General features: G+C 40.2%; 1 protein-coding gene across 1 annotated transcript in view; it reads right to left on the reverse strand.

Moving 5' to 3' along the window:
- The window catches only part of CUBN (cubilin), a 1289359-nt gene that overhangs the window by 631859 nt on the left and 630682 nt on the right, over positions 1–26818 (reverse strand). The window contains exons 34-36 of the mRNA XM_085631507.1: positions 13294–13407; positions 10612–10740; positions 6617–6749 (exon numbers count right to left, since the gene is read on the reverse strand). Coding sequence (XP_085487633.1) covers positions 6617–6749; positions 10612–10740; positions 13294–13407 — 376 coding nt within the window. The remainder of the gene's footprint in view (positions 1–6616; positions 6750–10611; positions 10741–13293; positions 13408–26818) is intronic.

Consider the following 26818-nt stretch of genomic DNA (forward strand, 5'->3'; position numbering starts at 1 on the left):
CCAATTGTTGGCATTGCCTTCGGTTCCAGAGAAAAATACCTGTCATTTGTTCTCGTTTTTTCGATTCTGCAAAGTCCTGGACTTAAATAGAACATTATATAAAATTGTATGTATTCATTTTAAACATGACTTTTTTGTCCCTGCTTACTTTAATTATCAGTCAGATGTCATTAAGACAGCTCTAAAATACATTTTCAAGAGTGTTCTTGTTATATATACTGTCTAAAGTATATACTGATAAAAAGTAAAAATATCGGCCTTGGCTAATTTTCCCAATTTTTGTACCGGGCAAGACATTAAAATTCTGACGATGCCAGTTTAACCAGTGAAAAATATAACTGGGTGGCAACCCTACCGTCTGTCAGTACAGCTTGCATTTGGCCTGAGCATGTTGATGTTATTGGGAAGCAGGAGACATGGCCTGGTGGCTGAAAGATCTGACTTTGGAATTGTGAGAACCACCTTTGAATATCAGCCCAGCATTGTGTGATTCTGGGCAAATGCCTTAATTTCCCCGCCCCTAAAAAAAATCTAATGTGATCTGGTTCTCTTGTAAAGGGCCCAATCCGACCAAGTCCGTGCTATATAAAACTGCAGAAAAACAGACCTCTGCATCTTCTAATGACGCCCCTTTCACACCGTGACTTTCTGTGGCATTGTGAAACCTGTCAATTTAAGGACTAAGGTTTGCAAAACAGGCCCACTGCAAGAGCACATGATGTGATGAAGGTCTGCTGTCCCTTGCACATTAGCATCATAGCTTGTGCGGCAATGATGTCTGCCCATTTAAAGGGAGCCAAGTGGTAAACGCATATTGCCGCAGCTCGTGACCCCCGCACCCGGCTGCAGGGAAATTGCGTGGTCTTTCCAAAGCACTGCGCAACGAAGAACTAGCCCATGCCTCGACCTCTACACAATTATTAAACAAACCACAATACTACTAATTAGTGGCTTGCTTTTTATGCACTTCGTCATACCACATTCTGTCCTTTTTATACAGCAATTAAATAATAAGAGAATGATTAATTGAGTTAAGTGCTGGTCTTTCAATTACCCTATATAATGGTACGTAGTGTACTGACCCCGAAAGGTTGGAAGGCTGAGTTGGCCTCTTTCACATTAAAACTCATGACCTGCAGATCAGTGCAGTGCTCAGCAAGTTAAAAACATGATCTCATATGGAAACCTGGCACAGGAACCTGTCTCATTCTTTTCTCTAACAAAGTTGAAACCATCAAGCATAAATCTGCCTGAGAGTAAACCATGAGAGACCACCATAAGACATAGCTCTGGCCTTCACAACCTTAATATCGAGGACACATGAAACCACAATCAAAATCTCTGTGAGCAGAAGGCGGCCGGAGCCACAACCACCCTGTGTTGAGACCAGACCCCCAGATAATGGCGGTTCGGACCGGGGATTGTCAGGTCACTCAGGCGTTTTAGCTTGCCTCGTCCAGGGTCAGGAACGGAAGAAGGGACATATACTGTCAGAGACCAAAGACAGAAGATTGACACTTAGTCAACGCCATTCAATGTTCAGCATGGCTGAGCATCAATTCAAATACTCTCAAGAGTCAAAAACTCTGGGGTTATCCTCACTCAAAAGTTCTCTGACATCCCTCAGGTGGATGTATAATGCCAAGAGTGTGCGTCTGCAAAGTCATACCATGCTCAGCTTCCACCACAGCATAATTGTGGAAGGAGCCTTCCTGTCATATCACATGGACCCCTACAATCCCCTACACTATCTTCTTGAAAAGGTCAATGAAGCAATTTCCCCTACTGCACAGCTGTGCTGCTAGTGTTGTTGGTGGCACAGACAGATCCTGTGCCACAAGTCTTACACTGGGTGTTAAATAATCAGTCATCTTCAAGTAACAGTGCATGACCCACACAAGGGCACAAGACGTGGGGCCTAATTTGATTCACCATGACTGAATGTCCTCTAGAATAGAGCAAGCTCACCACTCTTCTAAGAGTTCAAATACACTCTCTTTGGCCAAACATTCTTAGTTCACTCTAAAGGTGATATTCTGAGATTCTTTGAACTCCCACCACTGGGCCCCTAATGTCAATTTACTCGATATTGCTTTCATAGGAGACCAAACCACCCCTCTTGAATATCGTGGATTGCCGAACAAGAAATGGTAGGAGACTTAAAAAGCTGTCAAAGTGCCAATTGTAAATTTTTTCTGAATTAGTGTACCCACACCGTGCTTCTATTCCCATTTCCCAAACGTATTGCTCACAAACATCATGTGGCATCTAAGAAATTTCAGGTTATGAAAATAAACAAGATGCATTCAAATATTTCTCATTTGAAAAAGGAAACAAATCTCTACCACCTAACCACACAGGCTGATAGAGGATGGAAACGTGAGAGTACATTGGGAGAATGGAGGCAAAACAAAATCTGTGATTGAAGCATGAAAGAAAGGCATTTCAAGGATCCAGTATGAAAACAAATATGGGGCAAAGAGATGCACATCTAAGGAAGAGAGGATGGGGAATCGCACAGGAACATCAATGTGAGGTATGAGGTTTTGTGGTGTAACAGACCAGAGGAAATGAAACACAATCCCTGGTGAAAAAGAACTGTAGAATCAAGAACACAGTGACACAAATATTGATTCTTGGTTTGATATCACGACATTTCATGCAGGTTTAAAAGTGAGAAAATGACTAGCAGTGGCCAAAAATGAATATAAATCTAGATATGTGGAACTTGTGCCACCAAAACAGACAGCTTGGTTTTGTTGCTAAAAATGCAGGAAGGAAAATATTACATTCGACATCAGCTCTCTTCAGAGTAGGAGAGAATGCAAACGCAAGGAAAAAAATTAAGGCTGCCTGTGACAAATAAAGTGAAATCATGTGAATGGAAGGATTGGTTAATATATCATTACCTTCCCGTGGATTACATTTTAAACACAGATCAAATAATTTAAATAGTTACGAAAGAAGTCCCTTACAAGGGACTCCAGTGCAGGAGCTCAGTGAAGGCATGATCATGGCATGTACCTCACCATTAAAGGATGAATTAAGGACCTATGTGTCTTGTTTATACATGCAAGTACTGTGCCCATGTATGAACACCACAAAAATTATGTCCAGTATTTAATATGCCAGATTAAGCCATTGTATACAAGATGGGTGAGAAAGGCGATCTAGCGCTCCAACAAGATTCCACAAATTATTTGAGTATTATTAGCAATCACCTGAGGTGCTATCAAAACAGGGAATAACACCCCAATCCCCAAGAGCTCAATCTTAGATTGATTCAATCAATTATTATTGTTGATGCACACACAATATATCAATTCACAATGTGACCATAAAAATGAAACAATAAGAATAAAAGAACTATTCAATGGGGACTTCAGTTCTTTTTTTTTTTTTATTCTCAAAAGAGTCTTCCACTCCCAGCGCGTTTCATCGTTTAAAGGGATTAACCCATAAGACTTCCTAAGGGCTGGAAGCAATACAAATATCATTGTTGAGAATTATAATAATAATGCATGATATATTCGTTTCAATTCCTCTTTAAATATGGCGACCATAGAGATACCTCTGGGGTTAGTCACCTTTTTGATTTCTATACTGTGTATATACGGAAGTAGAATCATGGCGGCGGTACACTTTACCTGTAATCGGGTGGTTCGAGTTACAAGAGGTAAGTCGATACAAAGGTTTTTTTAATGCATTGACCTCGGATTATGTTAGCGGTTTCAATGTGTAATGATTCGACTTTATTTGTAGGTCCTCGTACTTCAGGGACTCTTGCGGAATATAACTTGTTTGGAATCTGAATTTATATACAACTCTGCATAAACCGTCCAAGTGGTAAGATTTTGGATTGAGAATAAGTTTGTTGGCAACATAGGCGGAATTTGATCAGTTTATAGAGTTTACTATGTGAAACCCGTTTTTGTAGGTTGTCGTGATCTCAGGCCTGATATCCCTTTGGCTGTTTATAAACTTATATTGGAACTGACAACGGAATTTGAAGTAAAAACTTAAATGGATATCCAATTAAGGTGAGAGGAGATATTTACTAACTAGTGGCTATGTCACAGCGATATTTCAGTGTAATATTATTCCAATGCTGATTTGCCGATATAATGTTTTAGGGTCATTTACCAGATTTTATAATTTTGAGAATACTGAAAGAAGCCACACAAGATATTTGGAATAAAGAGGTAGCGAAATTTGGTTGGTTTGTGTTGTAATCTCTCTCCTTTTCCCTGGTCCTTCCCTGAGGTGACTTTCCTTTTCTCTTCCTAGTGGTAGCTTCCTTTCCTCCCCCGCCTTTCCTCCCTCTTGGAACGATCCTTCAGAGTTCACCTTGGAATGTTCAACAGGCTGTCAGTGGCGGAGAGTGGATGACAGAATAAAGACGCTTGAACTTTACCTGCTTCAGAGTGTCTTCATTACAACACTGGCGACGAGGATGGGATATGCCTTATTCGTCTTTCTTTCTGGCCTGCCTGGCAGGTGTGTGTGATGGGTGTTGTCCTTGGCTTGTCTCTCCTGCTCGTTGCGTAGTTTTCCTTCTGCCTTCTTTCTTTCTATGTTGTGTTTGAGGGAGGGGTTCCCCATCTTCCTAGTTGCCTGCACAGTATTTGCATTCTGCCTGACAATCCCACCATGACCCCTCTAGTATGTCATTGCTTTGTACTAAAATCTCTCTGATGTAGTTGGTACTTATGGTATGGATGTAGCTTTGATTTGTTCCTTAAGATGTAACAGGGCGGTTTTTCCTTCCTTCCCTGCTGGCGATCCCCGCCGTCCAGACCCTGGGGGTTTCTATGTCTCTGTTACATTAAGCCTGTTACTCACAGGTTCTTGGTACCCGCTCACCTCGTCCCTTCCCCTGGTTTTCCTTTTCCCTACGAAGGGAGATGTGTTGTAATCTCTCTCCTTTTCCCTGGTCCTTCCCTGAGGTGACTTTCCTTTTCTCTTCCTAGTGGTAGCTTCCTTTCCTCCCCCGCCTTTCCTCCCTCTTGGAACGATCCTTCAGAGTTCACCTTGGAATGTTCAACAGGCTGTCAGTGGCGGAGAGTGGATGACAGAATAAAGACGCTTGAACTTTACCTGCTTCAGAGTGTCTTCATTACAACAGTTTCCTTTAATATCAAACGTATGTATTTACTTTTGCCTCATGTGTGACGCAGTTAGTAATTATTCACGATTTGTACTATTACAGGTTTTGAATATATCAGGAAGAGAGGTACAGATTTAATTACGTTTTGATTAGATGCACTGAGCATGAAACTCACTATGGTTGGTGAGATAATTAATATTTGGCAAGAAGCTATAATGTCACGAATACATATTTGATTATTTAAAGAAGGACAAATTGGAAGATATTATAGATAATGTTCCTAGGCATTAATTTTGATTATACAAAAAATTTTGGAACAAAAGTTAACACATGTATATTCACGAAGCACGTGTATAATCATGGTCTGTTTCATTAAGCACAATTGATTCCTCTGCACTAGGTTTTAATTGGGGCCTGTATATGTTTCAAATTGGTGATAGAAACAGAATTATTATAATTATAATTCTCAACAATGATATTTGTATTGCTTCCAGCCCTGAGGAAGTCGTATGGGTTAATCCCTGTAAACGACGAAACGCGCTGGGAGTGGAAGACTCTTTTGAGAATAAACAAAGAAGAACAGATGTCCTCATTGAATATTTCTTTCATTCTTATTGTTGAATTTTTATGGTCACATTGTGAATTGATATATTGCGTGTGCATCAACAATAATAACAGATTAAGCCATTAACAATACCAAATTAAAAGAGAGGGGTCAGCAGAGGAGGTCCAACATGCATGAGAGATGTCTAACTTAACATGGGTACTCTTATCCAGACATGCTGTATACAAGGATAATGTTTAAGACCACAATGCATGGTGGCTGGTGTAGCCAGATAAAAGCATTTAATATCTACTGTTGACTGGACATTATGCCTGACAAACTGTTTCCATTTTTCATTCAATATAGTCAGTTTATACTCTCGAAAGCCAAGAATATTAAAGGCTATCAAAGGCATTTGAAATAGAATAATGATGGTGCACTGTAATGTTCAGTAGTTGTCATTCCTCATCAGGAATATTTGGCAATGTGAGTGAAAGACATGATCCATGTGGTATAAAAGGTGGATATTATTAGGGTTTCCTGTTTAAAGGGAAACACTCCGAAGCATCAACCACAGGCAGGCAATGTACAAATAAAGGGCAGGCAGAGGGGAGTGAACATAAAGTGTCAGAAAGACAACCCGTCATGCCATTATTACGAAATTATCTTAATTTACTGGACATTTTAGGTACACTGTCACCACTGCTAAAGAACGAATTCCATCAACCAAGGGAAAGTTTCAAACTCTCCGTCACTGATAAAGTATGCATGGGTTGAGAGATTTCAGGAACAGCTTCACATAAATCATTAGTGACATCTGGCCAATGCTGTTTTCCTTTGCAAATTAATCATTTTGGTGCTAAAAGATTTTCACATTGTGTTACAAATGTTCCCTGATAGATAGAAGGGTTCTTTTCTGTTGCCACACCATACAGAGAACAAAAAGAAGTGAGAATCGGATTTACATGAAAGACAGCTGGAGCCGGTTGCCAGGGGAGCTGAGAATGTTCCAAACACATTCAACGTTCATTGGATAGCTGTCAGGATATCCGGGGCTGTTGAAGGCTCCTCTCTCCATGTGAAGGGTTCCACCACAGGCTACAACAGAAAACCAACAACATAAGAATCCAAGATCATTTCAGAAAATAAAATAAACTTTTCCTATAAAATAAGGACAAATTATTTCAATATTTTGGATTTTAACGATGAGGTAATCAACAGTTTCATTACTAGGGATGGCCTTACTAGATACATGATAGCTAATTTACAAATCTCTTTTTAAAAATCATTACATGCTTGACTTCCTCCCTTGATTTGTGCACATTTCAGACTTTTGGGTCTGATCAAAAATAAACAGTGTTGCTAAAATGTCTCACAGTTATAGTATTCCATGGTAATCCTGCTTCAGTACTATCACTCCTGAAGATTTTAACCCCTTGAGTGCCCGCCCCTTTCCCCGCCCTGTGCCGGGCGTTTCATTAGCGGGCGGGGTTTATGACGAGCTGGTCTCGTCATGGGCACAGCGCAACCGCGGCCCATGACGAGACCAGCTCGTCATGGGCACTCAAGAGGTTAAGCAGAGTGGATAATCCATGAAAGTATGCATGGCACAAATGTGCAACAGCGTAAGCATTTTCAATTTTCTCGGGAAATATGGCAGTACTTGGGTATAATTGCACCTAATTTACATACCTACCGTAGCCTTTATTGCTCCAAAAGCTCTGCCATCAAATTTATCAAGGTTCAGGGCTCACTGCAGTGTAAATGGCGACAACGCAGCCACTGAATCCAATGTGGTTGAACCACCACCATTTATGATGGAGTGATCACCTTGAAAGTCCACCCTGGTAAAAATGGACGACTTTCAGTAAAAGGTAAAAGTAGTGTCACAAAACAGCATGAAAACACCCTTCGCGTATTGCAGACACCAGATATGTGGACACTGAAACTGTGCTCGGTTTTCAGGTTTTAAGTTAACAATGATTATAACTAAAATAATACCATTTAGGGGTATATTTGCTTTTCAGTAGAAACTGGAAAACACTGAGTGTTGCTGCTCTTTTACCCCTTTGGCTCAATGTGATGTCAAACTGTATGAGTGGTCCCCCTAACTCTAAACATGTTCTGTTATGGATGCACCTGCCTTGAACCAGTCCGGACATGGCAAGTGACCTAATATGCCCTTGAGACCAATTTGCATTGTCCTTGGACCCCCGTTTACCACCCCCCCTCCTATTCTGAGACAACGGCTCACCTCATATGGCTTCAGGACAATGTCTGCTGAATATTGTTGCGTAGTGGCTAGCCGCTTCTAGCAAAACTCTGAGCAATGTCTCAATCCAGGGCAAATGGCACCTCCGTAAGGCAATCTGACTTCAATGACAGTGGGATAGAACTTTTCTTTTAGAAAGCTCAAGTATCAGTAAAAGAACAAGAGCAACAAACATCATTGCTGCATAGGGTTGCCGCCAGAATCAATTTCCTCCCATAAAACACTGCGTCCAACACTCCTGTTCATTGATTTACATTGTAATGCCAAAGGGAGACACACCCTGTCTTATATTGTATTAGTATACTTAGATAGTAATAGCGCATTTTGCATACCAAATCTTCCTTGGTAACTTGAGAATAAAGAGCTGAGCATTATGATTCTGAATTGCATCCCACAATATATATCTCATGTCCTAAATAGATAACCTTCATACAACTTTTTCTGGCCATATGTTTGAAGAGAAGAGCAGCACGGATGCATCATTAATCTTTTATATGAATGGTAGCTCTGGTGTCTGAGACCCACGTCCCGATTATAATTTGGGTGAAGCATTATTTCTGGGTGGGATAATGCCCCGCCCACTTATATCCAGCTTGGTGTTCCCACAGCCAGATTTCCCACGTGTAGGAAGACCTGACTCAATTTAATGGTTGGTAAGTCTGTTCAGTAAAATCACATGAAGTTCATACTTCAAGCAGAGCCAGTCTTTACCCTGGCCCCACAGCCCAGCTTTGGCCCTAGCCTGACTCTCTTCACAGATTGCTTCACTCTGCCTACCCACAGCCTCTACTGTGCCCCAACACTCTCCTCATCCCTTTCTCTCACTAATCACCCCCACACTAGTCCCCCTCCTTCCATTTACCACCTGCTTTGAGCAGATGGCAAATGGAAACATGTTTGTCCCTACAATTGGGATACCACAAGCAGATTTCAACAGGGCAAATGCGGGTCTAAATGTCAGCTCACATTCCAGGGCAAAACACTTCTGCATGCCAGATTTATGTGTGGCTTTACCAAATGGAAACATCGGGCCTGATTCACAAAGGGCCTCCCTCAGTCGTGGGGAAGTCTCCGCACTTGGGGCAGAAATATCTGTAATGCGAATTCTCAGGCAGAGATTCAGTCCTGATTCAGTGCGGAGGCCCTTTGTGAATCAAGCCCATTTTTCCAGCTACATGGCATCCCAAACAAAGATTTTGCTATATTGTAATTGGGCCTTTAGAATGTAACTTAAAGATATGTTTCCTAACTTCGGTCTGATGTGTGCAGTGTAGAAAACAAGAAAGATGCTAAACATTCATTGAAGAGCTGATAGGAGTCTATATCAACTTCATTAGCCTGGTTAGTTGACCTGCCTTTAAAAGCAATAGCTTTTTAGCGAATTTTAGGGAAAGGATAGTTAACAAGCACAATTTAAATCCATTTCTTTGAAAATGTACTCGTTTTGTGAAGTCAAGATCAAAAGCTAAATGCAACTTTGGGCAGCTTTTTACATCATCTACTTTCAAAACTCACTGGCCACGATCAATGTGGGTGTGTGGACGAGATGCCCTCCTACAATGCACACCTAGTAGAAGCAAACCTGAGCACCTTTTGGATGATCTCAACAAACTTTTCAGTACTAACATACCTTGTTCTTTAGTTTTTCTTCTTTAGTTCATAATTGAAAATTCTGAAAATTATATTTTGAAATTTAGGGCCCAATATAATTTTTGATGGACCGATAGTCACCATTGGCCTGGTGGAGGACTCTACATCTGCCAGGCAATGACTACTACGTCTGCCAAATTTATAAATGTCCACCTAGCAGGTAATTTACAAAGGCTTTGGCAGGAACCGCCATCACAGCGGTGCCTGTCATTTCATTTTACTGTTTGTTACAGGGCTGAATCAAAAGGACGCAGACCTGTAACAAACTGGTTTTTTTGCTATTCCAAAAAAAAAAAAAAAACTGGATTTTCTTTTTGTAAAAAAAAAAAAAAGTAATGCTGCCCTCCCCATGGGAGGCTTGTCCCATGGCGCAGGAGCATTTAAAAAGTTTTTTACTGTTTCTTACTACCAGGTTTTACCTGGTGGTAAGGAATGGTAAAAAATGACTACATGTCTGCCCATCCAAATTGGGTGGGAAAACGTAGCCATTTCGCTGATGACCCTTACTCCAGAGGCAGTCAGAGGGGATTAATCAAGGCAGAGACAGAGTTGTCTCCACCGTATTTAACCCAAAGGTCTGCCCACATCTACATGCGGTAGGAGAACTGCATTCTTGGCGGTAAGAATACTGTTTCGCGGTTGCAACAGAGTATCCTGACTGCTAATAATTAAGTTGGGCCCTTTGTTTTTAAAATATTTCCCCTTTTCAATTTATTAAGAGAATGGTCAAAAGCAAGCTGGTGCAAATTCTTTAAAGTGGTCATTTAGTGAAGAGTTAAAAACAATGTTCTATTTACTGAGTCCTGCATCTCTAACAATCACCAGGCATTCTAGTATATCGCTTTGTTTGATGACGTTTGCTGTTTTTTTTTTTAGAACTGTTGTAACAGTCTTTATCAGATACCCCCTTTAATGAAGTATTTAGTTTGTTCCATGACACTTGTTCCATAAAATATAACATGTATGTAGTTAGTCTAAATATTGAAAACTGATGTTGACACAGTAGCTTTTTGCAAAGTACCTGCACAATTGTCTTACCCGATGAAGATGCCGCATACGTGGCACGGAATCCTTTGGCGGTGTAGGCTGAGTTAGAGGCAAACTTTACAACCATGCTATTGCTGAATGAAGTAACAGGATGTGGCAGGCTGGTACCACAGTAACGGCCTAGATAAAAATAACAACAATGAATAACAAAAATGACATTTCAAATTACAGAACTGAAAGTCTGTTCATCTGTTAATTCAATGTAGTTGCTCAGAAACTTAATCGTTCTATCAGCTTATCTCTCTGATCTCTTTTTAATTTTTTAGAAATTAATAGTGCACGTAAGCGAACTTTCACTTTGTAAAAATTACAAATCTAGATAATGTTGATTACAGAATATACCCCTAAAACCATTTACTTTTAAATTTTTAGAAGAGAACATAATTATACTTGAGCCTAGAGTTATCAAGTCCAAATGTGCATGGGTAATTTGACTCCAAGCCAGTTTATTAAATAATATTAAAGAATTTAACTGAAAATGTTGTAAAATGTATGGCAATCTATTTCACTCATAGGTGGTCATTCAGACATCCATTCCCTGTAGCAGTCATGAGTAGAAGTCTAGCACATTGAAGTTTTCACGCAACGCGGGGAGTGCAAATACGCATGGGGGAGCCACCACCTATCATTTTTCGCTGGTGGGATTTTTGCAGCGAAGGTACACTGCATTTCACCTTATTTTCACTGCAAACAGTCTCCACTAACAGAATTTCGGCAGCTGAGTTTTAAATGTGGCTTAGGACAGAGATCTGATGACATCTTGATTTTCACTTGCTTCTACAAAAATGAACACATTCTAATGAGAATAGCTGCAGTATTCTGGCTAATGCCAATTTTATGGTATTTATCATGATTTATGACATCTTTATTTTCATACATTTGTAGGTAAAGGTTTAACTTTTTAAAGAGTACAGCTGCCGTAGTCTGGTTGAAGCAGCTTTTATCCAACTTTAAGTGTTTTTACGATCTCTTCATTTTCACATTTTTGCAGGTAAATGTTTAACTTTTAGATGAGTGCAGCCACAATACTCTAATTAAAGCAGCTTTTATGCGAATTCAGCGAGGAAACAAAGGCCACGTCAATCTAGACAGGCCCTGCGTGACTGCATGTAATGGACACATCGTGCCTCCTTAGTGCAGAGTGAGAGAGAACAGTGGGAGAAGTATCTCTCAGAAGGGGTGAATCAACCTCCTGGCTCCTTTAGTGCCACACTAAAGCGGCAGATATAATAAAGAGCATCGCGCATACAAAAGTAGAAAGAACATTTAGATGCAAATTTCATATATGGGAGAGGAGTTGGCCTAATGGCTAGGGTGCTCGACCTAGGATCTGGGGAACTGGGTTCGAGTCTCGTTAACGACGCTGAACATCCTGTGACTCTGGGCAAATCACACATAATCTCCCCGTGCCTAACAAAGAATGAATGTGTGTCCTAATGTAACGTAAATGGTGCTATGTAAAGCGCTCTGATACCTGATTGGATTGGGGTCAAGTTCCCGCTATGTATATAAAAAACAAAATGCATATATTGTTCCTTAAAGTGTGAGGGATTCCTTGTATCTCTCACACGTACAGGGATAATTACACTTAAGAACTCGCTCAAATAGAAACCATGCTAAAAACAAATGACAAGCTGCTTTGGTACCACATTTGAAATATGAACCTTTTACTGTCACATAGTAAACAAAATGTGCCGCCTGTATTTTTTTTTTGTACAAGGTGGTACTGTGAGTGCAGAGAGCGAGCAATGGCTATGGTGAACAGCCAATAATGTATCTCGAATATGTTGTTTCACAATCTGACCCTACAGCAATATGCTAGTCAGTCTGGGAATAAAGGGTTTCCTTGGATGAAATGATCCTGCCACCCTTATCTCCCGACAACAACCCAGGCGGAAGCCAGGCTGTGCCGGGTTTAAGAAGCGGCTCTGGATGTGAGGCGTGAGAGGAGACAGATGTGCCTGTCTCCCATTTCCACTTTTACATCTGCTTATTCACTTACTGAATAGAGGAGAGAGTGTGATAAATTGTGTTGAGGTCACACGGTTTGCTTTGGCTTGTCCGTTATCAACATGTGATAATGACCTACGGGCGAAGTTTTTATTTTTTATTTTTTTTATTTGTTACAGTTTTGTATAGCGCGAACTCGCCCGAAGGCATCAGAGCGCTTTACAAGAGCACCAGTTGCATTACAGAGGGACTCAGTCATTTTTAGGCACGGGGAGATAATGTCATTTGTCCAGAATCACAGGGTGTTTGAGCCTCCTGCCAGACTCGAACCTGAGCTTCCCAGCTTCAAAGTCGGCCACTCTAGCCGTTAAGCCACATCCTCTCCAAATTGAAAACGAGGTTGAAATGTTTTGCTTTTTCACTTTTTTAAAGCTCCGTTTCACTAAAATGTAGATGTTTACCTACTTCAATCTACTCTTTTGACTATTTCGTTAGGTCAAAAGGTCTAATTTTGGTTATTAAAGTATTTTAGTAAAAATATGATATATTTTTTAATTGGTCTCTGTAGCCACAAAGAAATAAGATTCCTGCTCAGTGGCTCTTCATCGGTAACCATACAAAGTAAAGGTGATTTCTCAGCACACCATAACGCAGTAATACAACCCAATATATCAATGCATCTAAAATAGAAGGTAAGAGAAGAGAAATATGTTTCTACGTTACCTTCAAGAGGGGCATCAAGATTATCACCAGCTAGAATCTCCACAAAGTCAGTCGAGCAGTTTCTATTCCAGTTTTCAATGTCGAAGTCAGTGAATGAGAGAGTAACATGGTTGACTGTGGAGAAAAAAATATATATTGTTTTTAAAATCATAGATTGGGATTTGCAAAACAAACACAAAGTTTAGAATTAATGACCTGCAGAAAATGTTGCTGGTGTTTACATGCTTTCCCAAAACGGGAGAAGTCAAGACCCACAAATCCTCTAGCATACACATCCAGCATTCAATGCGTTTTGCATGGGGGACCTTGTGTGAAGGCATCCTGTCTTCAACAGCATTTGTAACAGGGTAGGATTGTCTCTGAGATGGATATATTTTAGAAATAAAACTTAAATAGAAGTTCTTCCCTATGTTTCAACAATGAATTTGTGACTGGTGAAGAGAGGCTTTGAAGAATGAAATAGGTTTATGCCGTCCTTAAAGTCGGAATTCCAATAAAGAGTCTTCCAGAATTGAAGTAATTCACCCATATATCCTTGCTTGGTATTTCAGATATTTCCACTTCTGTATCTGTAACTTTAATTTATTTGATAATTTATACATCCCCTGGTTAGCATCAAAGCACCTTTGCTTGGCGGGCAAAAGGCTACTTTATTTGTTATGCTAAAGTGAAAAGGAGTAGGAGATAGAACTTAAGGTTCAGCTACTGTGTTTGTTGCGCTTTGTTGGTTCAGTGTGGGTTTATGGTGGAGTTGAGGTTCGAAGGCATGGTTAAGGGCTAAAATGGTGCTTCAATGATGTTGTGGCAAACTGGCATCTGTGCTTACACAGGGACGTAGAGAAATAAATAAATAAATGAGATATAGTTACTTTTTTGCCTAAACATAACATCTTTGCTTGTGTGGCTAAGTAGTTCGTTGTTGGGGTGGCAGGCATATAAGTGTGTGTAGCCATAAGTCAATAAAGATGCTGCAAAGTTGGAAATGATTTTCTGAGGATAGGTTCAGAGCCCTTTCTTCCCCGCCAATTCCGAGTTATCGCTATATCTTAGAGTTTCCGCTATATCTTAGGGTTTCCACTCCATTGAAACCAGAACACAGTCTAATATGCAGAGGGCGAGATGATGAAAACTGCTCTAGGGAGTCCATAGGTAAGGGAGGACTGAGGACATGAATACTGTTTCCACTTGATCCTGAACTGTGGAAGATTATTCTCAATGTTCAAGCAAGCTGGCCACATTAAGACCACAGAGAGATAAAGGAGAAATACATCCTTAGAAAAGAGCAAACACACTGGTTGCTATTGGACCATGGCTGCACCATGGGTGATGAGTGCTAGAGCATGGTGAGCATCTCAGCCACTGCTCTGTGGACCCTGGTATCCTGCAAGGTATTTCTAATAGTTGGGAGCTGCAGGATTGTTCCCCAGGAAAATATTCAGGAGCCTGTAAAGTTGTGACTGGACTGTTAGCTTTGGCCCTAAAGAAGAAGGGTCTTTTCTGTGATCACTGGGTGTTGGTTGGTCTGTGGTTTGTAGGGAGTCAAGCGCAACTCGTGGGGGGGGGGGGGGGATGGGGATCCGAGTTCACACTTTAGATGTATGCTTTCTTTGGTTTGGGAGTTACGTTCTTTTGCTCTGAAAAATGTCCTTTGCGATGTGTTACTGTGTATTTCTATGCGGCAGTAGTCTCTGGGTTACAGAGCCCTGCTTCCAATGTGCAAATGACAAATAAAATCTGTTGTTAAAAAAAAAAAAGAAGAAGGGTCCCCATCGCAACCATATTTTGAGTCCCTTGTAAGAGCTAAGTATGTGTAGCATCATTTAGAGTTCCAGTACTGAAGAACTTTTGTTATCACTAGATTGTGCATGCATAAATGGCTGCTGCTTCAAGTGAGTACATCTTTTTTTGGACAGAATGCATTTTTTTCTAAAAACTAAGACCATTTTCTTAGGGGCATTTTGATTAAATCAGTGCTCGAAATAAATGCACTGCTGCCCCATAGTGGCTGTTTATGAAGGTGCAGAGTCATTGTATAACAGAGGTGGTCTGAGATATCCATTGTTTTCTATTAATATTGTTTACAGTTTCTTACAAAAAGTATATCTTGCATTGTCTCTGAAGGAAGTCTGTGTGCAGCGCAAGCATGGTAACGTTTTCATTGTACGCTTACTCTCTTCACTATTCTAACCGTACTGGGCCATTTACGATTAGACAGTCTGCAGCATTTCCATTTACAATAGAGGCAATGATCCTCTGATGAATATTTGTCCGCTGATAGGAAGGGTGGAAATTAGGGGAACCAAACACCACGTTAGCTGTGCAATGAGGACGATTAATTGACAGACAACTCACAAATTTGACATCAGGTTTAGATACACCACTCTCAGGACCAAAATACAGAAATAAAGAATTACACTGGGAAGACCCAACCTGCTAAATAAGTTAAGTCGGACTGGAATCATACAGATCAAAAGCTCTGCTAAGGCTTCATAGAACAAAAGTAGCTGAACTTGAAATTCAGTAAAAGCTCACCGATTCGCCGTACAATACATTTTAATCATTAGTAAAATAGCACAGTTTCAATTGAAGAATCAACAAGACTTAATAAGAGACTTAGACGTATTGTAAATTAATTTGGTATTGTATCAAAGATTCAAAATTAATTGCAACAAGTACTCTTTTAAGTATGGAGGTTAAGAATATCACAGCTTGCAACAAAATGCCAACCATTTAGGCTAAGCTTTAAGGGATGGGTTTTTCCGGAAATAAAAGAGTTTAAAGAGTTACAGAGTCCCACTACAATTAAAGGCAGAAGGATAGTTTGGTTGTCTAACAGCTCAAAATCCTAAAGAAAAATTGGATAGGGTTCAGATTTAGAGTCCATTACAGCTGAGACCATTAGCATAGGGCAAAAGAAATAAGAAATGAATTGGTTCGGCAAAGAAGGTTAGTCCATCTGCTACCGACTGTAGCATTCAGCAAAGCAGTCCAAAGAAAAATGACAGTTCCTAAAGAACATCAAAAATCGATCATCATAGCATACTCTCTCAAAGGAAAAAGGAAAAGTATGGCGTTCGTGTCAAAAAGCAAAAATCAAAAGGTGTAGCGTTGTCCCTTCTTTGGGGTTTCTTCTTTCATTTATAAAACCTCTGCAAAAGTTCCAGTGACGTAGGATTACACCACCATCAGAAGACAGTCATATGCTGAGATTCACATAATGTCATCTAGGTCATTGCAGCGGGGAGATGCTTTATTACACTAGTCATGAGAAATTAGAGATTTGAAAGTCCATATAGGCCTAACATCAGTGAAAAAGAAGTACAAAGTGGCCATCTATAACAACAGCTGAAATCATGTGCCCACAGGAATAATTTTCTGTGAATGTTGAAGAAACCTTCTGGAATTTGAAAGTTACACATGTACTGAACAAATAATGCAACATTTCACTTGCTATTAAAGACCCATTGTATTAGGTCAAGTAACATGTCAGCGTTACAGAAAGCATTTTTGGGAAATCATCCTTTAACTGAAATAAAATCTAAATTAATATCAAATATAATGCAAATACATCATTCGAAATAGGAAATAAAGTAGAACTTTCACCAAATATTGGAAATGTCCTACTACCACAAATGTTTCTCAATCTTTATATTATTTTCTAGGTTCCTACTATAAAATTGTTTCATATTATTAATAAACTATGTAATCTCTAATATTATTATGCAAAGTTTCAAGTTCATACCATGTTCCTACTCCTTTTTGCACCAGCTTTTCTACATGGTGCATTCTAACGAAAAGGCAATTGGAACACTAAGCCTTAATAAGGCACATTATTTCATCAGTAAACGCTAATAAACAACACTTTCATAAGTAATTATCATTAGTGTAACTCATTGATATGTGTTCGTATTACTTTGTCTTTCATTTAAAAGTATTCTTTTACAGTGCTTCTGCTACCTTTGCCTTTGTTTCCTGTGCTACTGTGTCTAATGTGTACAAGGTGCACTTTCACTTTTTCATGCCTTAAATCAGTAAATGTGTCATGTATTAGGATTTTTGAAATCTCACTCCATCATCCGTCAATTCGAACCACATCTACCAAGGGTAAGCTCAGGATTTCTGGCTGAAACCTACTTTTAGCTTCTTGCTTGCGGGATCACTTCAATTCGTGGAAGCTCTTCTATTGACACCCACCCTACTACATAATCCAGTTTGTCACATCGTGTTTAGACAATAGGAAGAGAACAATAAAAAAAAGTTGCCACCATTGTTGGACAATAAACCATCATGAGCACTTGTTCCGCCTATTTCCAAATGCTGTAAGTATTCAAAGTCAACAGTAGTCAGAAGAGAAGGGGTGCCAAGCTCCTATTCAACAAAATAATGAAAGCTGGTATTTTTAGACAGTAGAGCATATCGAAAGCCAAACTCCAGAAGCAAATGTGCAAGAGTTTCAGAAACACTAGTGATGGCTAAAAGTTTTTATGCAAGTAATGCCATAAACATTATTTGATAAATAAGCTGGCCTTTTTGGCCATAGTAATAACAGCTGCTTTTAACCTTCTCAAGGCAAAATCTCCCTTAAAACAGAGAACTGAGTTTAAACCAGGTCAAAGAAATTTAGCCCAAATGTGATATGGCTAACTGTAATTCATCTGAATCCATGGCCATTACCTCTTTGATACCTGGTTCATGCCAGCAGAATTAATTTCTTACATACTTAAGACATCTTCCATCTTCACAACAGTGTTGATTCAATTTCAGTTGTTCCAAGCAAGAAATTTAGCTGTGCCAAATTTAGTTTCAATGTTTAGATTGAAAAAGAGTACAATCTCGGATTAGGTGAATAAAAGAGACCACATGATAGCTGCTTAATTCCCAAACAAATCTACAAGTTTTTGCTACAGTATACTTCAGCATTGTCCTGCACACTAGAAAGTCACATTTGAAGACTAGAGAGACTTACGCCCCACATATGAGTTGCCCATTATTTGGTCCAGAAGTACTGCAAAGCTAGAATCTCCACATATATCCCTGTGCCAAATTTCTATTCAGGTTATGCCACTTGTAATGGTGAATAACGTGCACCGAAAAAATCAGCATGATATTGTCCGTTCTAGGCTGCACTGGTGGGAGATTTCTGTGGATCAGGAAGAATGTAAGGAGCACAAGGATGGGCAGGGCAGTGCTGAGGGAATGTTATCTGCCCAGCTCGAGTGCTGCAATGTCCAGGTTGTTTGTCTGCCCACAGCCTCTGTTCCATTCTATCAGTGTTTTCTGGACCTGTTAATTTTGGGTCTGGACACATTTCACCATTCATACAATGGTGGAATGGTATCCACTTGTCTTCCTTATGAGAGGAACCCAGTCTACAGCATATCTTCCCTGTGAGGATTGGTAATTGCTTGATGAAGTATTATCATGAGATTACAAATCAACCCATATAACATGGGGAATTATGTGTTACTACATCAATTTCCACATGTTATTCCTGAATTCCTGGCATTTTCGTCAGGACAGATGCCACCAGGTTTGACCTTGTGGAATTGTATTGGAGTCACACAAGCAGTAATACTGTGTGTGCCAATACTGTTGAAAAGTCATTCTTACAACAATCCAATGTTTCCTATCAATGCACCTGAATCGAGTAATGCAGTACATGACAAAGTGGGTGCCCTGGTTATCTTTCTACTTTTACAAAAACTGGAGAAAGAAACTATTGATCTGTCAAGATGTCATTACATAGCTAAAGGCAGCAGTATTCAGTAAGTTGAGGTCACCTGAAATGATGTACATGTAGTTAGTCTTTAATTCTGATGGTCAGATACTGGTATTTGTAGTTGAGTTGTTTTGAGCCAGAGAGTGAAAAGGTATTATACTCACAGAGCTAAGTATCTGAAAGTTGGAGAGTTCTTTTAGTAGGGACTGTCACACATCTACTGCAAGGTAACAACCCACATTCATCATCATACTTTTTAAATTTATAAGCCTCCATAAAAAGCCTTATGCTGAAGACAGTGGTCATCAATATAGGTTCAGGAGAGATGAATGCATCATATATTTTTGAGATATCCAAATTGGGTAACATTTGCAAACTAGACGGCTTAATCAGAAAGTAATTTTGGAGTACCTCAAGCAGTACTCCAGGAGTACACTTTTATGTACTCTTACATGTGTTTATAAATGAGCTCCAAAACATCCAAAATGAGAATAAAGAGGGTATAATCAGAGAATAATCATTTACAACTTATATAAAAGAAAGGACTGTGTACTGTTTGCACTTTTACAAATAGTCATTTGAATGTTTCGGGCCCAACTCACCAAGGTATGCAAAAGTATGTAAAGGTTCTTAAGAAATGCTTCTTATACTCATGAATGCTTATGTTAATTGGCCCTAATGTGTCTAAATATAAATAAATTAGACAATCAGCAGTTATCCTGACGCTTTGTTATGGGTCCCTTATTCCTTTATTTATATTGGGTACCTCTGCTTTATGAAAGGTCCTTGCAACCAATTGTAAACATAATCAGAAGTCATTGCTGTTTCCTTAGAATTGGAGATTTGTGATCTTTTCTACATCTTTTGGTCACCACTATAGCCAAGGAGCTGTGTAGTATTTCTAATTTTCTGTCTTTAACTATAGCCATCCAAAGCTTTTCAAGTTGAGCTCTCAGATTCACCAAAGTAAGGTCTAAGCAATTATTAGATAATAATATGATATTATCGACTGCTTTCTCTATAGGCAGAACTGCACAGAATACTCATTGGACATTGGACATGATACATAGAAGTTTGGGAATTTGATAAAGTAAAGGTGAAATGTATTCCTTCTAACCAAAGGTCTTTTCGGGGATCATAAATATATGTTTAAAAGCGGCTGTGGCATTCCCCAAAAGGAGCCCCAAAGGTCTCAGAGACAGGTTGGGACTTGTTTTTTCAATATAACTCTGGATAGTCTACTTTGGATGAATGAAAAAATGCATATTCTGTCTCACACTGCACACTCGGCACTTCATGGAATCATGACAGGAGAAAATAGTGGTTGGGTTATTCGTTATGCAAAGAACTGTAATTTTACATATACAATTGTAGTCTTTATACATGTAAAATCAGAATACGATTCGTTAAGTGTATTCATGTCCTCGAAAAGAGCCCAAACCAAAGAGGTATGGATCCGTAAAAATGTAAGTTTGTTAAATTTTCAACAGGAAGGGTATACTTCTTAGAGTCAATAATTGGTTTTGGAGGGTCCAGCGCTAGCTCATTCTCAGCAGAACCCAAGTCTGCTTCAAGTTCTTGAATGAATCATAAAGATTTAAATGAACACTTAAATATCGATGTACTTACTCACCAGAACATGCTTCAATAAGGGTAAGTAGACAAGGCATATTTATACACTTATTTATTTTAATTGAGTTTATGAATGCTTGTCATCATCCGTAGTTCTTTCTTTAGATTGATACCAGGCAGATGTTTAGGACAAGTGGCTTTTGCCTACTTTCTTGATAAAAAATGGATTCTTCTAATCCCATCAGATATGAGGGTATTGGCCTGTCTGATTTTCTATAGTGTTGCCTTCAGTTTATTAGGCTTTTTGTTGTTACTAATACCAATTACTTAAAGGAATACAGTTGCTAATGTTTTTTAAAATTGTAACTTGCCTTTTGAAGAATTTTGAATGACTGTAATACCACTTGATTAATATTCCCTTCTTACTTGGGTAATTTATGATTTATAAAATGTTCGCTATTTTCAGCTTTTGGGTTACAGAAGTATTTTTTATATTTCAGCATTGATGTTTTGAGTTTTTCATCCTAACCTTTCATCTGATGTGGGTAAGTGGGGAACATGGGAGAGTTCTTCTGAAGGACATATACAGAGCTGAAATATATATATAACTAAATGCAGTTCCTCGATATATGTGTGAATAATTAGCTATTTAGAAATTGAAGGGGCAACTACAATATGAAAAGTCTATCAATATGCTTTTATTTAAAGTTAAAAAAAAAAAAAAAATAAAAGGCTAGAGTGATCAAATTCAAAATGCATTGCTGGGAGGAATGACTAGATGAGCTAGTTGTAATCCACAAGTAATGCTTTTATATTACGTTAAAGGACCCAATGCAGAATTTATCCCTTAATATATGCATTAAAAAAGATAACTGGCTACAATTGAGACATTTTGCTTTTGAGAATGAAACAATGAAAAAAAAGCAGAAAGCCTTGAAAACAGGCCAGGAAGATTCTTGTGTTTGCTTTGTTCGCTCAAAGTTGGTAGAGTATGCCCAGATGTGGATTCCTTTCTCATTTTGCTACTGGATTCAAGGTAACCTGGCTGATGAGGGGTTTTACCCCAAAAACTGTTCCAGGATGCTTGTTTCCAGTCCAGGGAAGACCTGGCTTGGCAGTTCGAGCTGGACTGTTCCCATGAGGTACAGGGCCAAGACTGATTTGCATATGACTGGGTCTTAACTAGGGTGGCGAAGTGAGCTAAAGAACAATGATGATTCAACCCAGATCTGTGACTGGGGTGAGTGTCTGAAAAGTTACATTGCTCCATTGTGTTTGCTTTGTTTGTCCTAAGTTGGCAGGGTATGCCCGGACGTGGGTCCCTTGCTTACCTTGCCACTGGATTCAAGCTAGCCTAGCAGATCAGATGTGTTACCCCAAAACTGGACCCAGGATGCTTGTTTCTGGTCCAGGGAAGACCTGGCTAGGCAGTTCAGGCTGGACTGTTCCCCTAAGGTACAGGGTCAAGACTGATTTGAGGATGGCTAGGTCTAAACTGGGGTGGCGAAGTGAGCTAAAGAACGTTGATGGATTCAACCCAGATCTATGACTGGGGGTAAGTGTCTGAAAAGTTTCAGTGCTCCGTCCATCATCACCTTGTGTTTGCTTTGTTTTCCCTAAGTTGGCAGAGTATGCCGAGACATGGATTCCTTGCTCACTTTGTCAGTGGACGATTCAAGCTAGCCTAGCTGACGTGGGGTGTTACCCCAAAACATGTCCCAGGATGCTTGTTTCCAGTCCATTGAAGACCTGGCTTGGCAGTTCGCGCTGCACTGTTCCCATGAGGCACAGTTTCAAGACTGATTTGCATATGGCTGGGTCTGAACTGGGGAGCGAAGTGAGCTAAAGAATGATGATGGATTCACCCCAGATCTGTGACTGGGGGTGAGTGTCTGAAAAGCTTTAGTGCTTCATTCATCATCTCCTTGTGCTTGTGATGATACCATATCAACAGGCCAGGAAGATCAAAAGCAAAGGAGTTAGAGCCATTTGTAGGCTGACATTTGTTAATATGAGTGTGTGATCATAGATGGTATCAATAGCAACAACCAGGTTCTCAAACTATTAGTATGCAGTTTGTGTGCTTTGATTTGATTTTATGTTGTTGTAAATGCCTTCACCTACCGTCCCTAGATGATCACAATAACAATAAAATATTGTTCAGTCGGAGACGGCTATATCACAGGTGAAGGTACCTCTTTTAACCTACTTCTTTAAAACATAATCATGACGAAGAGAAGTATGAGCTATCGAAGATCTACTATTTACATATTCATATTTAAATAATTTGTTTAAGGTATTCGAACTTTTTTGGTTCTTTCCAGCTCTATGACAAAAGACTATTCAGTGTGCTGCCTTCTGGCTTGGAGATAAAGGGACCCAATTAAATGTCAACGCACAACAACTCACTGTTCAATTAGAGACAGAGATGATCATATACTTACAATGTTTTTTTTAACTATTGCATTGAACAAGCACCAAACTGCATTACTTTCTCATATCCAACTTTGCGTTAAATTCATGAAATTCACCTTGGTAACAATAGACTTTTTGAAGGATTAAGCTGAAGCTCAAATACCACTTATCATAACATGCTTCCCCTGTGCTGTGGCCGAAAGGAACTAACACTTGGAAGTAACTGAATGAATCCTTTTTTTAATACGGTTGCATTTCCAGCAAAGGAGCATGGTTAGTGTAATGGACAAGAAGAATAAGACTACAAGTGATTCTGGTTTTGAAAACAGTTATTAAGGCTACAGCAGAAAAAAAAATCATTAATGACCAAAGGCATCAACACATTGCAAATTTATCATGATGAGCATTTGGCAGCCGCTACTCTGTCGAACTGTCAGAAGAAGTGACAAACCGTTATCTATGCACGTGACAGGGGAACATGGCGGCTGGCTAACGCTGGTCGGGAGAATCACCGTGTAGCAGAGGAGCGGATCAAGCGGAGGATCGCCGCTTTTCATGTAAGGCGGGGTTGCGATCTGGCGCAGTGTTTGTTTACCGGACACCAATACCGTGTAAAGAACTAATTCACCGCTAGACGGTCTCCAAGCGGCTGTCGGGTCCTTTCATATGGGCTTCGGTGTCTCTATTACGGACGCAAGACGCGACCCCACCCCCCAAGGGAGCTGGAGCAGGGTGGTTTTCTGGAGGAATTCCCGGCGAGTATCAGCGAGACTGTTTTGTCGGGGTAGAGTCGCGCAAACGAGTCCTTGTGGGCACCATATACAGCATGTACAGGGCGTTAAAAGGATTGACACACCTCTGGTAAGGGGGGTTGCTCTGGGAGTCCTGGGAGCCCTGGGATTTATACGCTTCACCGTTGCCTTTCAGCAGAACCCCAGTCTCAGAGTGGGGTGGGGGTGGATGGAGAAAAATCCTGTATCTCCTGGTTTGCCTTCTATTGGCCAGAGCTTGGAAAATACGGGACTATTTAGTGGCACTAGAGGTCTCCCAAAGGATCGTGACAAGACGGAGGCGCTAAATACGCCGGGGGGACCCTGTGGTAGTAGGCAAGGATGCGCAATCTCTAACAGCAAGGAGGAGTAGATACCTCTTACGCCCCCCGAGAAAAAGAGTGCAGTTGGAACGGGGAAGCCAACTAGTGTTTCCCAGGCTGTAACCCCTGTTAAGAAGCCCCCTAAAGGAGGTAAAGTTAAAAAGAGTGGATTAAGAGATATAAGGTCTCTTTCTAAACCTCCTCCCTCCCTCAGGTCCTACTTTAAAATTATGGAACAAGTGGCAAGCTCACCAGGAGCTGAGGAGGATATTGGGAGCGCAGAGGACGACATAGGGGTACAGGGAAGGCTGATTGAACCATTGAGCCTTGAAAACCATTTTCCCCCCCTTATAGAGGATGCAACTGAGAGCCCTGAAGATACCTTGTCTAGTCCCCCTGTTTCCTCGAGCATCTTATTGCCCCCCCAAATCAGGGCACAACCTTTTCAAGAAAGACTGGTCTCTGCCAAAAAAATCGCTAATACAGACCCCGGGGGAATGATGAGATCCCTAGGGTAGATCGCGGCTTACAGGAGGTGGCCTCTTTAGGGGCTCAGGTGACAGATTTACTATTCAATCTGAGGCAGGATATGTTGGTTAAGTTTGAGACTTCTGAACATAACCAGAAGGATATTCATGGAAAATGTAGTATTCTAGAACAGAAGATCGATGGAATTACCTTAAGTACGGCTGCCCTGGAGGAAGAGGTGAAAATGTTGGGCGAGGCTACAGCAGTTAATCCTAAGGCGATAGCAGGACTTAAAACTGAAAATAAGTCTCTATAAGAAGACCTGGAAAGGCTTGAGATACATGACAGACGAAACAATGTCCGCATTTTGGGGGTTTCAGAAAAAGCAGAAGGTCCCGACATCAAAAGCTTTTTGTGTAAACTATTGGGAGATTTGTTTCATGATAAAGCAGATATTGACTCGGAAAAAGAACTTCAAAGAGTGCATAGGGACCCCTACAGGCTCCATCCAGGGAGGAAGGCCCAGAGGAAGATCTTAATAAACCTCCTTACTTTTTCAGTTGAGGAACTAGTGTTGGGGCGAGCACTGAAGGAACGGCAACTGAAATTTGGAGACGTCATCTATCAAATTTGCTCCGACATGGGCAAGAGGACTGCTCAGAGGCAGTGGGCCTTAGGTGCTAAAATGGCTGAACTACGCTCTAGAGGGGCCCAAGTGCATATGAAGTTCCTTGCCATGTTAAAAATAATGTGGCAAAATAAAATGTATAATATCAGAGATCCTGAAGAGGTGGAAGTTCTGTTAAAGTCGATGGGAAGCTCAGAGTAGAAAACTGAATGCTGATATATATAGATTCACATTGATCTTGTACATAGAAGAGTGGAATGAACGCATTCAGTTAGACTCTTTTGAGATAGGTATTAGTCTGTATAGTAACTATTTTGTTTTGCTATTGGGTTTGTGTGGGAGATCCGCTCTGGTATCTGCACGGGGATACCTCGAAGGGCCTAGCCAACATATAGGGAGGGGTGTTCCCCGTGGGGGGGTGGGGGTGAGACATGGGTGGTTGGGAGCATGAGGGAAAAAAGAAATAAAAAATATTGTCCTTATTCTATTGTATAGTTGGTGAATCCCGATAGAATGTGGTGCCTTATTAGTTGTTTTATGTTTACAGAGGGTGGCGCTAAACTGGATTAATGTTTTGGGGGTAGAGGGGAAGCGAGTCTCGATGATTGATTGATGAATAAGAATATGGTTCACTTTATATCTTGGAACGTTAATGGCTTAAGATCTATGAGGAAGCTAGCTCGAATAATGGAATTTCTTAAGAATACGGAGGCTAAGGTTATTTTGCTTCAAGAAACCCATCTAATTAAAAATGAATGTAAAAATATACTTAAAAAATGGGCTTGGGTTCAAGACATAGCTTGCTCAGACCAAAATGGGAACACGAGGGGAGTAGCAATTCTCATAAGAAGTAATTCCGGTATTATACTGGAAAGTTATCAGACAGATTATTCTGGGAGGTGGGTATTAGCCAAGATAAAAGCTCAAGGAACGTCCCTAGTTGTTGCTTCCTATTATGGCCCAAATAAGGACAATCCGGATCCACTAATTAAATTGGAATCAGAACTATTGGCATCGAATGCCCCCATCATATTTGGAGGAGATTTTAATATAGTCCTAAGTAAGGAGCTGGATAGAACATCCAAAGTCAAATATGTTACCCCATCAAAAACAACAGCGGTACTTAAGACTCTAATCAATGAATTACATTTAGTTGACATCTGGAGACTTAAGATGGGAGACAAGAGGGATTTTACTTTTTTTAGCAAAAAATATGGTCATCACTCACGTATTGACTACTTTTTATTAGATGGTGAGCTGTTATCGGGGGTGGACATGATCAAGCAGGTACCTGCTATACTATCAGACCATTCTGCCGTACTCTTTTCGTTAAAACTTCAAGACAAGAGGGGTATAGCAAGATGGACCTTAGACAGGACAATCTTACTAGACGAAAGGGTCCTTTCTAAGATGAAAGATAATGTAGCAGCCTTTTTTGACGCAAATAATGGGTGAGCTAAAATCCAAACCATATGGGACACATTTAAGGCCTTTCTAAGATCTATCGGGACTGCAAATATGGTGGGCAAAAAACGTGGTATGAGGTATCAAGAGGAATTGTCCCTACAAACCATAAACAGTAAAGAGCAGGAGTTACAAAAGGCCTCATTAGAGAACCCTAGTATGGTGC

Source organism: Triturus cristatus, chromosome 10 (genome assembly GCF_964204655.1).
Source record: "Triturus cristatus chromosome 10, aTriCri1.1, whole genome shotgun sequence".
Taxonomy (NCBI): Eukaryota; Metazoa; Chordata; class Amphibia; order Caudata; family Salamandridae; genus Triturus; species Triturus cristatus.